We start from the raw sequence: 13,141 nt of genomic DNA on the forward strand, positions 1-13,141 counted from the left end.
TTTAGTCTTTTATCACAAATCCTTCCCCTTCCCACAAAACAAAATGATTTTAAAGATCTCCGGACAAAATTTTAAATTCAATTTCATCCGCTAGAGGGCACTGTGTCTTAGTTCCAAGACTAGTTACGTAGCACGGCATCCATTTTGTTCACCCAGTAAAGGTTCAATTACACGTTGCAAATATCCCACAAAATCATCAACCGGTTGCTTTTCCACGGTGTAATCGTTGTCTATTTCCAAGTAAGTCCCTTCTGAATCCGTAAGCGGCCATTTTATCTTCAAAACCGGGTCAAGATCCCCAGGCGTTGGATTGCTGCAAACAAACTAGGTTAGAAAGCCCATCAATCAAGATAATCATAACCTACCCATATTTCGCAAAGTTGGTCCACATTTTGACCATTTTCATCCGCTGGATCCCAATATCACTCTTGGGATCGAGCGGCTGGTTGAGGTTAGGTATCCAAAAGATCTGCGGAACATCATCTCCGTGCCCAGTGCCATCTATGTCAATCCCTAGTTGTCTATGCTGAGCTTGCGGGTAGTCAAAAGAATTCCTATAGTAGTAAACTGGGATTTTAGAAGCCATAAGCTGCCGCGTTAGGTCTATTTCGTTGTTAAAGAGTATGTCGGATGTGATATTAGATATTGTGTAAATTTCATCATCAGAAAAAGTCTCATTGTTTTTGCTACGATTTTGCATCTCTTTAAGAAACTTAATCTGTTTTGTATTCTGCAGTTCTGAGATATTTTTTATGCTTTCAAGGCAGCCTTCAATCATTCCATCCCGTGCGATTTTATCTGCGGAATCAATACTGTTCACAAAATGGCTGACTAACAGGCTTTGTAATATACCTACTGAATCCAACGAAGGACAACGCTTCTAAGTTAGTGAATCCTAGCATTACTGACACTCGGTTGAAATTGTTGGTTTTTAACTTATCGACTGAGCATTGCGTCAAAAATGGCGACTCTGCTCTAGGATCTTCGAGGGTTGGCGTCAAATATGGCACAAAAATCTGCAGAATAATCACAAATCGTAAAAATCAACTACAAAGTAGTTATCAACGGTCGGTAAAAGAAGAATAAAAGTCTTACGTTAGTACTCTTAGTCATCGCTAGGACGAGTTCTTCTGCAGAAAAACTATAAAGCTTCTTTAAAAGAACCTCCGGGTCTGTAGTATCGACTCCAAGGCTTCTTCCAAAAGCAAAAGCACGAGCCACAGCTTCTGAAGGTGGCGTGAATGCCCAGCGATTCAATGACGACCCACTCATAGCAATGGCGGACCTGAACAGTCCACTAGATGCCTCTGAAAGAACCTGGTACAAAGTACTAGCACTTCCCGCGCTTTGTCCAAAAACAGTAACCTTCTTCGGATCCCCTCCGAAGCTCTCGATCTCCTTCTGCACCCACTCCAGCGCCATCTTCTGGTCCTTGAGTCCAGCATTTCCCGTAGCGTTGGTGTGGTTCAAGGACAGGAACCCCAGCGCTCCCAAGCGGTAGTTCATCGCAACAACTACTACATCTTCCTCGATCAGAAAATCCGGGCCATAAGTCTTAGGGCTGCTGGAACCACTTACAAAACCTCCTCCGTAGATCCAAACCATCACCGCACGCTTCTTCATGTCTGTTATGCTGACCTTCGGGGTGTAGACGTTTAAATAAAGACAATCTTCTTTACCGACGATGGCGCTAGTGGCTAGTTCCAACTGCGGGCAGTCATTTTTTTGTTCTAAAGCTTGGTACAATCCTCCCCATAAATTCGCTTCTTTAGGCGGCTGTAAAATTGTAAATTAATTATTAATGATTGACTTTTTAAAGTATCTAGGTTGATAAAAACTAGCCTTAAATCTCAGACTGCCAACAGGCGGCTGCGCAAAGGGGATTCCCAAGAAACTGGAGTACCTCATGCCCTTACCGACCGTCGATAACAACTTTCCTTGGACAAATCCTTTAGTTGTCATCACCGGCATTGTTAAATTCATAGTGAAGAAAGGATATCCCCAAGGAAAATGTTCCTGAAGGAATTCTTTAAAAGAACTTGGATTAAATTGTGCAAAAACGGATGTGTTAAACATGGAAATATAAATGATAAATTCAACTAAGAGCTTCATTTTAAACACGTGTTTTTTTAAATGAACAAACTCAACGATTAGACTAGCGCTTTTATAGCCTGGTTATTATTAATGAAACAAAATACATAATTGATAACACCAGTTCTTTGTTATCTTATTTATTGCTGTTAATTCGCTAATTGACAAAGATATCTTATGGAAATCATGCTTGTCATCGTGCGATCTCTATCTAAAGTGGAGTTATCGTACAAGTTACGGAAACAATGAATTGAACCTACTGTGCTGATAAGTAACCTTTAAAGCAGCAGCCATTTTTGCGCATTAAATCCATCTTGTAAAACGACATAGGTAAGAATTTTAGACGCATTTTAAGATGTTTTTTTAATTACATTTTTTATTTCCATACAATGTCAATGAGTAATAATGTAATATATATTATTTTAAAAAATAAATACGGGCATTGACACTTTAAAGTCAACACAACTGCTAATCGTTGATTTCAAGAATTCTGTCAATATTTGTCATTTTTATTTTATTTTAAAATACCAGGAAATTTTTTAATCATTTTTAGCATTAATATTTTTAATATTTAATAATTATTATTATATTTTTAATTTTTCAAATTTTTAGTACCAGGACTGGCCACCAGGTGGTGCCACTTTATCTCCAAACAAAAAGTTGGTTTGATAAGATGTGATGTCTTGTTGCTAGGCAACTGTTGCTAGGCAACTGTTGCTAGGCGACTGTTGCTAGGCAACTGTTGTTTGGTAGCTGTTGCTAGGCAACTGTTGCTAGGCAACTGTTGCTAGGCAACTGTTGCTAGGCAACTGTTGCTAGGCAACTGTTGCTAGGCAACTGTTGCTAGGCGACTGTTGCTAGGCAACTGTTGCTAGGCAACTTTTGCTAGGCAACTGTTGCTAGGCACCGGTTGCTAGGCAACTGTTGCTAGGCACCGGTTGCTAGGCAACTGTTGCTAGGCACCTGTTGCTAGGCAACTGTTATATTATGGGAGCGTTGCCTTGAGATTATTTTCATCAATTTGATTGTATTAATTTTATTTGTTATTAACTTCACTGATATGTTTACTTCTGTTTAGTTTTTACATAACTATAAAATCGAACGTGCTTAGCAAGCTTGTGTCAAAATGTTTACTATCGACAATTTAATTAATCAATATTTTTACAAATTTAACCTATTAATATTCAACAGTTGCCATGGTAATCGTTGATATAGTGGAAACGTTGTCAAGGAAAGGTTCCGTCGTAGATAACTAAGATGATAAGATTATTTAAAACCAATGTTTGTTGTGTTCATTAATATAATTTCAATAAAAATATTTAAACATTCCTTTATTTAGTCTTTTATTACAAATCCTTCCTTCCCTCAAAACAAAATGATTTAAAAGACCTCCGGACAAAATTGTAAATTCAATTTCATCCGCTAGAGGGCACTGTGTCTTAGTTCCAAGACTAGTTACTTATCACGGCATCCATTTTGTTCACCCAGTAAAGGTTCCATTACACGTTGCAAATATCCCACAAAATCATCAACCGGTTGCTTTTCCACGGTGTAATCGTTGTTTATTTCCAAGTAAGTACCTTCAGAATCCGTAATCGGCCATTTTATCTTCAAAACCGGGTCAAGATCCCCAGGTGTTGGATTGCTGCAAACAAACTAGGTTAGAAAGCCCATCAATCAAGATATTCATAACCTACCCATATTTCGCAAAATTGGTCCACATTTTGACCATTTTCATCCGCTGGATCCCGATGTCACTCTTGGGGTCAAGCGGCTGGTTTAGGTTAGATGCCCAAAAGACGTGCAGAACATCATCTGCATGCCCAGTGCCGTTGATATTGTTCCCCATTACTCTATGCAGAGCTTGAGGGTAGTCAAATGAGTTCCGATAGAAGTAAACTGGAACCTTAGAAGCTAAAAGCTGCCGAGTTAGGTCTATTTCATTGTAATACAGTATGTCGGTTGTGATGTTACATATCTTGTAGATTTCATCATTAGAAAAAGTCTCATTGTTTTTACTCCGAGCTTGAATTTCTTCGAGAAATTTAACTTGTTCGGTATCCTGCAGCTCTGGGATATTTTTGACGATTTCAAGGGCAACGCTGATAATTCCATCTCGTGCAAGTTTTTCTGTGGATACAACACTGTTCACAAAATGGCCGACTAACGGGTTTTGTATCCTGATAGCCACTTCATACTATAAGTTTCACATTCATTATTTTAGGTCTATTACAAAATTTCAAAGAACCAAAATCAGGATATAGTAGACCAAATAATTTATGTTATTCTTTTTATTTATTCCAATTTACAACGTTTCGTCAGCATAATTCTGATTTCATCAGTTAACCTATATGTGTAAAAATATTATAAAATTAATGAAAACAATAACAACCAACTTATTAAGACATTATCAAAATTCAAATAAATAATACCTTGAAATATTTAACAAAATATTTTATTTATGGTCTACGATATCCTGATTTTGATTCTATGAAATTTTATAACTTTCATTTAAGTTCTTGTAGTTAAGTGATTGCAAATAAGTTAGCAACAAGTTATTGCTAAGTTAACGTCAAGTCCACAAATGCCCATTCTCATATGCAAATTGATAATAAGGTAGTGCCAATATTTAAAAACAAATTATCTATAAGCTTAACAATTAAACTTGAATAAAAAATTTCGGTCAATTTGCGGTGCTATAGGTTATCTGAAAGTTATAGTAGGAGGTAGCTGTCAGGGTAATACATACTGTTTCCAATGTAGAACAACGTTTCTAGGTTAGTAAATCCTAACATTACCGACACCTGGTTAAAATTGTTGGTTTTTAGCTTATCGACTGAGCATTGCGTCAAAAATGGTGACTCTGCTTTGGGATCTTCGAGGGTTGGCAACAAATACGGCACAAAGATCTGATGAATAATCATAAGTCATAAAAAGCAACTAAAAAGTACTTATCAACAGTCGGTAAAGAAGAAAATTCTTACGTTAGTACTCTTAGTCATCGCTAGGACAAGTTCTTCGGCAGAAGAACTATAAAGCTTCTTTAAAAGAACCTCCGGGTCTGTAGTATCGACTCCAAGGCTTCTTCCAAAAGTAAAAGCGCGAGCCACAGCTTCTGAAGGTGGCGTGAATGCCCAGTGATTCAATGGCGACCCACTCATAGCAATGGCGGACCTAAACAGTCCACTAGATGCCTCTGAAAGAACCTGGTACAAAGTACTAGCACTTCCCGCGCTTTGTCCAAAAACAGTAACCTTCTTCGGATCCCCTCCGAAGCTCTCGATCTCCTTCTGCACCCACTCCAGCGCCATCTTCTGGTCCTTGAGTCCAGCATTTCCCGTAGCGTTAGTGTGGTTCAAGGACAGGAACCCCAGCGCTCCCAAGCGGTAGTTCATCGCAACAACTACTACATCTTCCTCGATCAGAAAATCCGGGCCATAAGTCTTAGGGTTGCTGGAACCACTTACAAAACCTCCTCCGAAGATCCAAACCATCACCGCACGCTTCTTCATGTCCGTTATGCTGACCTTCGGGGTGTAGACATTTAAATAAAGACAGTCTTCTTTACCGACGATGGCGCCAGTGGCTACTTCCAACTGTGGGCAGTCATTTTTTTGTTCCAAAGCTGGGTACAATCCTCCCCATGAATTTGCTTCTTGAGGCGGCTGTAAAATTGTAAATTAATTATTAATAATTTACGTTTTAAAGTATCTAGGTTGATAAAAACTCGCCTTAAATCTCAGACTGCCAACAGGCGGCTGCGCAAAGGGGATTCCCAAGAAACTGGAGTACCTCACGCCCTTACCGACTGTCGATAACAACTTTCCCTGGACAAATCCTTTGGTAGTCATCACTGACATCGTTAAATTCATAGCAAAGAAAGGATATCCCCAAGGAAAATGCTCCTGAAGGAATTCTCTAAAAGAACTCCGAGAAAATTGTGCAAAAACGGATGTGTTAAACATGGAAATATAAATGATAAGTTTAACTAGGAGCTTCATTTTAAACACGTGTTTTTTTAAAATTAACAACCAACGATAGACTAGCGCTTTTATAGCCTGCTTTACATTTGACGAACAAAGTACATACTTATGATAAATACCAGTTTTTTGCTATCTCATTTATTGCTGATAATTCGTCGCTAAATGCCACTTGACAAAGATATCTTACGCAAAACATGCTTGACCTCATGTGGCTTCTATCTAAAGTAGAGTTATCATACAAGTTACGGATACAATAAATTAAAGCTACTGCGTTTGCTGATGAATAACCTTAAAGGCAGCTATTTTTGCACAATAAATCCATCTTGTAAAGCGACAATTGGGAAAAAAAATTTGGAAAATCCAAATATGCATACCTTAAGCGCTGTGTTATTTGTAAACTTTTCAAATTCCCGCGGATAGAATGGAAATCTTTGCTAACGCCATCTAGCACACTCTGATAGAATAAGCAAATCCTAAGATGTGAATTTTTTAGCTTCGACAGTAGACATTTTATTATTTTATAATCAAACGAATAATAATAGAGTTGTGGTTTTTTTAACAGTTTGTCCCAATGAATTTACGGACATATTGAAATAAAATTAAAAAGAATTAGTTTAATATTTCGAAAATTATGGTGATTACAAAAAGGGTGTTACAGGATTTTTTCTGAAAAATTCATTTTTTATCTAAATTGTGGGTTGGATCAGCTGTTTATTGTTTAGAAAAATGACTATTGATGTTTTCTTTTATTGTGGTATGAAGGCCGACCGACTTTAGTCACTATATTATTATTTATTTAAATATAACTCTGATGAAGCTTGCGCTTAAGGCATGCAATTCTAGAAGCATCCTTTGAATAAACCTAGTAGAGGGTAAAGAACCGTCTCCAATCCATCAACTAGTAATCCTACTGGCCGAGGGCCGATAGAGTAGGTTGTGTTGATTTCAAGGCAAGTTCCTGCGACGGTAGATGGCGGCCAAGTGATGTTTAGAAGCGGATCCATTGTTCCGTTTGGCGTTGGATCTCTGAAAGGTAACCTAAGTATTGATGACTGATTAAATGTTAATTAAACTATAATTAGTACCTGTATTTAGCAAAGTTGGACCACATCCTAACCATCCGCTGCCTTTGAGTAGTCAAACGACTATCATTCAAAGGAAGCTTGAAGTTAGGAAGCGTGGGCCAGAAGATCTGGTGGACGTCATCAGCATGCGCAGTGCCATCTAGGTCGTATCCCATGGCCCTGTGCCTAGAATTGCGGTGGTCGAAGGAATTGCGGTAATAATAAACAGGGACGTCGCTAGCGGTGGTTAAGTATCTCTGGGTCCGGTCGACCTCGAAAATCATCAACAAGTCGGAGGTTATGTTACTGACGCCGTAGATGGTGTTGTCTACCAACCCTCCGAGTTTTCCGACTATCCAGTTGGCTAAACTGGAGATCAGGTTGATGTTCTTAACCTCGCGGAGCAACGGAAGGTCAAATAGGCCGTCGAGGATCATGTTTATCATTGGTAATTGTACGCCTGTAATTTTTAGATTATGGAGTGATAAAATTTAGTGATTTGGAGGGTTAATGATTAAGACCTACTTTCTGCCACAAATGATAAAAATTCGGAATCAACAAATCCAATTATTTGAGGTACTTGGTTGAAATTACCAGATTTGTACTTTTCAAGCGCACAGTCGGTAAGGAAGGGCATTGGTGATATTGTAGGGTTCTCTGTTGTTGGCGTAAATGATAGGACATCTATCTTGGGAGGTAAGAAATTTATTTTAAAAATAATTGTATTTTAGAAGGTAAAAGACCCAGTTATTGACACTGGCCTAGTTGATTGACACTTGCAATTTTATTCTAATTAAACAAATAAAATGTTTTCAAAAAACCAATTATATCAAAATTTATAATTCAAAAATTACTTCGATAAATGTATTAAAGTCGATTTGTTTTATTTAATTAAAATAAAATTGCAAGTGTCAATAACTGGTCCAGTGTCAATAACTGGGTCTTTTACCTTAGGAAAATTTTGGTATGATCTGATATTGAATTATCTGGTAAAATATAAACCCAGGTTTAATCCAGGGCTTAATCAAAATAACATTGGAACACTTCAGTATTGATTGACGTTATTAATAATTAATTTGAAAAATTTTTAAAAATATATTAGATAAAAAGATAACTTTGTGGAATATTTTTAGAATAAAAAAAAAAAAAAAAAATTTATAATGACTAATTCGGGAATCGAACCTGGTTCTTTCAATTGCGCAGTAAGAGCTCTCTAAGTTAGGCTATACTTAATATTTAGAACTTAAAATTTCTCTAGCGAGAAATTTTAGCGATCATACGCCACCTGTTGGATGTTTTAAGAACTAATTTTGATAAAAAAAATAAAAATGGAAATTTTAGACTTGACTGGTTCTAATATGGACAGTTGAAGTTATCAAGACATATCAAAGGATTTTTAAACAGGTTACGCTTACGGGTAATAATGATTTAGTCGCCTTAATGATATCTTCAGCAGATTTGTTCTGGAGTTGTTCCAGAAGATTATCTTTATTCAAAGTGAAGATTCCCAAAGAAAATCCAAGCATAAATGCACGGAGCTGAGCGATTATTGGCGGCTCATATGCCCAGATATTCAAAGGAACTCCGCTCATGCTGATTGCAGAATGAAAGAGACCTAATAAGAAATTTAAAAAATAGGATTAGATAGTTATTATTATTATTGCTTAGGATTATGATTAAATTGTGTGATCATACCTGTTGCTAAATCAGAAAGTACTAAATAGCCTACTACAGCAGATCCAGAGCTATCACCGAAAACTGTAACCCTTTCAGGATCCCCGCCAAAGTTTTCGATGTTTTCTTGGATCCAACGTAGCACAAAGACCAAATCTTTAAGGCCAGCGTTTCCACTTGCGTTTTCGTGGTTCAAGGACAGAAAACCAAGAGCTCCTAGGCGATGGTTCGGCATGACAACTACTACGTCTTCTTCAATGAGGAAATCTGGGCCGTAAGCGTTCGGGCTGATTGAACCGAATACAAACGCTCCGGCGTAGATCCAAACCATTACGGCTCGTTTGGTAGTGTCTGTTGAATTTATCTAGTAAATTGCATTTTTAATTTATTAAATCGTATGTCTTATCCTTAAAATGATCTTTACTTTCTTAAATATTGATGTTTTTAAGGATATAAGCTCATCTTGACGTTACAATTATCAAGAGATTTCATTAGAGTACCCACATGCCTTTTTCATATATTTTTTATATATACATATATATATATATATATATATATATATATATATATATATATATATATATATATATATATATATATATATAAATATATAAATATATAAAATATATAAAAAATTGATGTGGGTACTCAAATAAAAGGTCTTGATGAGTGTAACATCAGGATGAGCTTATATATTTAAAAATGTCAATATTTAAGAAATTATAGGTTATTTTAACAAATATCTCGTGAACTATTGACATTTTTAAAGATATAAGCTCATCCTGATGTTACACTCATCAAGAGCTTTCATTTGAGTACCCACATGCATTTTTCATATATTTTTCATATATACATATATATATATATTATATATAAATATATAAAATATTGTCACGGGGCTCCTTCATTATCCGTTGAAGGTCCTCACCCTAGCCGTGGTTAGTTATCGACGGATCACAGGGCGCTGTGGTCTAGGATGCTCGCGCAGTAACAATAAAAATTAACATAAGTTCCGGGGCCTAGAAAATAAGCGTTCCGCGGGTGGGGATAATTCCACACCAGGGGCAAGTGAAGTTGGCGCACCGAAAAGCGACATTGTGAAGCCGGAGCCCGAGACACCAGCACGAGATCTTGGAAAACAGATTTAATTTACCGTTGACTAAATCCCGAGCTACGACGCAATTAACGAGATCCGAGATACCTGATAGAGCTGTGTAATTTGGCGGACAAAATTTGCCTAGACCGAAGGCCACAGAAACGACAACGGAAGCCGAATTAAAAGAAAAGAAATCGCCAAAAATTTCTCAGGTACAGAAAATTTAGCCTCGGTAAATTATCGCGTCGCTCCCGGAAATTCTAGGCACAGGCCAGGTTCCGTCTTCCAATCACCCTACTTGATTAATTAATTAATTATCCGAATTCAAATAAAATATCTAAATTATAAGTCGAAGTTAAAATTAGTTAAAATGAAATTTAAATAAATAGAAAATTTGACAAGTCGAAAAATTTCAAAATTAAAAATAAAAGAGGTTAAAATTAAAATTAATATTTCTATAAAATTGGTCAAATAAGTTTAAGTTAAAATTTATAAAATCAGAAAGTTCAATATCGACAAATTTGAGTTAAATTGCGTCATTCATTTGAGCGAAATTCTGTCGATTAAATTTATTATAAATTATAAATTAAAATAAAACTAAAGGGAATTAAAATTAGAGATTTATCCGAGTTAGATTAAAATTGATTAATAAAATCAACAATTAAAAATAAATTAAAATTTAAAATGAAAATTATTCATTAAAATTAACTTTGGGAAAATATCAAAAATTTTTAAATAAAATAAAATTCTTTAATTTAGAAAATTACAATTGTCAAGCAGTAAATTAATTTATAAAAAAATTACAAGCGAAATTGTCAATAGATCAAAATTGTTCAAAAACTTCGATAAATAAAATAGTCAAATTCCAGTATGATAAGTTTCAAAAATAATTAACATAAAAATTTAGCCTTGGAAAAATTTAGCCAAGTTGACGACTAAGTCTCAAATTCTTACTGGAATTCAAAATAGACATAAGCCGATTATTCAGGCAGTTTGAATTCGAGTAAATTTTAATTAATCTAAAATTTTGGTTGAATAAAACGCTGCTGTGATATTAATAACTAAGCGACCAAAATTAAATAAAATTATTTATCGAAGTCAAGTTAGGGACCGGGAAAATTGATTCCCAGGAAGTCATGTTGAAAAAAAGTATTTAAGAATTTTAAAAATGATTGTTAATTAGAGTCAAGAGTGTGTTTGGATGAAATTATTATATTGTGTGTGTGTGTGTGTGTGTGTGTGTGTGTGTGTGTGTGGAAAATTAAATTTACATTATATACTCCTCGTTCACGGGCTGTCGAGGAGGTTAGTATTAGCAGGTTGTCGACTAGTGTCATGGTATCCTCCTCTGTCCTAGTCGACTTCAGGTTCCTTAGTCCCGTAGTGAGGGTCCGGGCGACAGCGAAAGGGCTAAGGACGGTTTGAACCTTGGGCAGGGGTCCGGGCGACCACCCAAGGTCAAATCTAGAGTCTTAGAGCGTGAGGGTCCTGTGGACAGCGCGACTTAGGTAGAAACTGCGGTATAGACGCTCCATATGAGGGTACCGTCAGGAATAAGCAACTATGATAGAAACTATGATATAGACGCTCCTTATGAGGGTATCGTAGGAATAAGAAACTATGATAGAAACTACAGTATAGACGCTCCTTCAGAGGGTACTGTTAGGATTAAGAAAATTTTTCGGGTATGTGAGTGTGTGTGAGAATTAAAATAGAATTTAATTATGTAAAATTAAGAAAATAAATTCATGATCAATGTCAAATCTACTTGTTATTATTTATGTCAAATTTTTATGATTTCTCTCGACCCTGTGATATCTCTCTTGCTTGGACCGGTTCTGGAAACCGTGATAAAAATTCCAGTGGCGCCCTTAATTATTAAATTTAAATAAAGGGGTGACCAAGGGACGGTACCAACCCGTTACAATATATAAAAAATTGATGTGGGTACTTAAATGAAAGGTCTTGATGAGTGTAACATCAGGATGAGCTTATATCTTCAAAAATGTTTATATTTCACAAAATTTTCGTTAAAATTCTTAGTACTGTCTTAACTATTGACATTTTTTAAGATATAAGCTCATCTTGAGTACCGACAAGTATTTTCAATATATATATATATATATATATATATATATATATATATATATATATATATATATATATATATATATATTTATATATATTTATATATGTTATATATATGCATATATGAAAAATATATGAAAAATGCATGTGGGTACTCAAATGAAAGCTCTTGATGAGTGTAACATTAGGATGAGCTTATATCTTTAAAAATGTCAATATTTCACGAGATATTTGTTAAAATAACCTGTACTTTCTTAAATATTGACATTTTTAAAGATATAAGCTCATCCTGATGTTTCATTCATCAAGAGCTTTCATTTAAGTACCCACATGCATTTTTGAAATATTTATCATATATGCATATACATAACAGATATAAATATATAATATATATCATATATGCATATATATAACAGATATAAATATATAAAATATATGAAAAATTGATGTAGGTACTCAAATGAAAGCTCTCGATGAATGTAACATCAGGATGAGCTTATATCTTTGAAAATGCCAATATTTCACGAGATACAAGGTCATTTCTTAATTATGTACCTAAAAATAGGCAAATAGTATTTTTTAAAAATAAATTATTATTTTTAAGAAACTTACTTTTGGAGTATAAAGGTTTAGATAAAGACAGTCCTCATCACCATCATAAGTATAATTTTTAAATGGATTTTTCTGAGGACAAAGGTTAGGTTCCTTTGTGGCGTCTCGAACGCCATTCCAAGGCTCAGCTTCTTCAGGAGGCTTTAAAGGACTTATCGTAAGTACTCATTAATGAATATTACTTAAACTATCAATTAACATTAAAAATTACTATACCTTAAATCTCAGCTGATTAACAGGCGGCTTTGCAAAAGGAATTCCGAAGTAAATCGAATACTCCAACTCTTCTCCGACGGTTTTAAAGATCTTACCTTGGACAAGTCCTTTCGACGTGTTTGTAACTTCAGTCAGAACAGCCTGGCTATTTTTTAAGGACACTAGGACTATTATGGTAAGTAGCATTATATTTATTTATATTAGTTTAGTACAAATATTACAAATATTGATCAAGTTCTTCATATTATTCAACTGAAAGGTAAAAAAATAGAGTTCACTATCTAAATTACTGCTGATAAAATGTGACAATTATATTA

The 13,141-nt window shown here is 35.3% G+C and overlaps 2 protein-coding genes across 2 annotated transcripts; both read right to left on the reverse strand.

Moving 5' to 3' along the window:
• Position 1: 1 nt before the first annotated feature.
• Positions 2 to 13,099, reverse strand: LOC123269781. The gene is made up of 12 exons (XM_044735615.1): positions 12,825 to 13,099; positions 12,609 to 12,749; positions 8,834 to 9,176; positions 8,554 to 8,753; positions 7,664 to 7,826; positions 7,160 to 7,598; positions 6,917 to 7,100; positions 5,823 to 6,203; positions 5,076 to 5,756; positions 4,841 to 5,000; positions 3,789 to 4,221; positions 2 to 313 (listed from the first exon to the last, which is right to left on the reverse strand). The coding sequence occupies exons 1-12, from the start codon at positions 13,008 to 13,010 to the stop codon at positions 124 to 126; spliced, it is 3,501 nt and encodes a 1,166-aa protein (XP_044591550.1). The 5' UTR covers positions 13,011 to 13,099; the 3' UTR covers positions 2 to 123.
• On the reverse strand, positions 806 to 2,156 carry LOC123269791 (cholinesterase-like). The gene is made up of 3 exons (XM_044735625.1): positions 1,843 to 2,156; positions 1,096 to 1,776; positions 806 to 1,016 (listed from the first exon to the last, which is right to left on the reverse strand). Exons 1-3 carry the CDS (start codon positions 2,110 to 2,112, stop codon positions 807 to 809), a joined length of 1,161 nt encoding a protein of 386 aa, XP_044591560.1. The 5' UTR covers positions 2,113 to 2,156; the 3' UTR covers position 806.
• Positions 13,100 to 13,141: the final 42 nt, after the last annotated feature.

The sequence above is a fragment of the Cotesia glomerata genome, linkage group LG7 (assembly GCF_020080835.1).
Source record: "Cotesia glomerata isolate CgM1 linkage group LG7, MPM_Cglom_v2.3, whole genome shotgun sequence".
NCBI classification, from domain to species: domain Eukaryota; kingdom Metazoa; phylum Arthropoda; class Insecta; order Hymenoptera; family Braconidae; genus Cotesia; species Cotesia glomerata.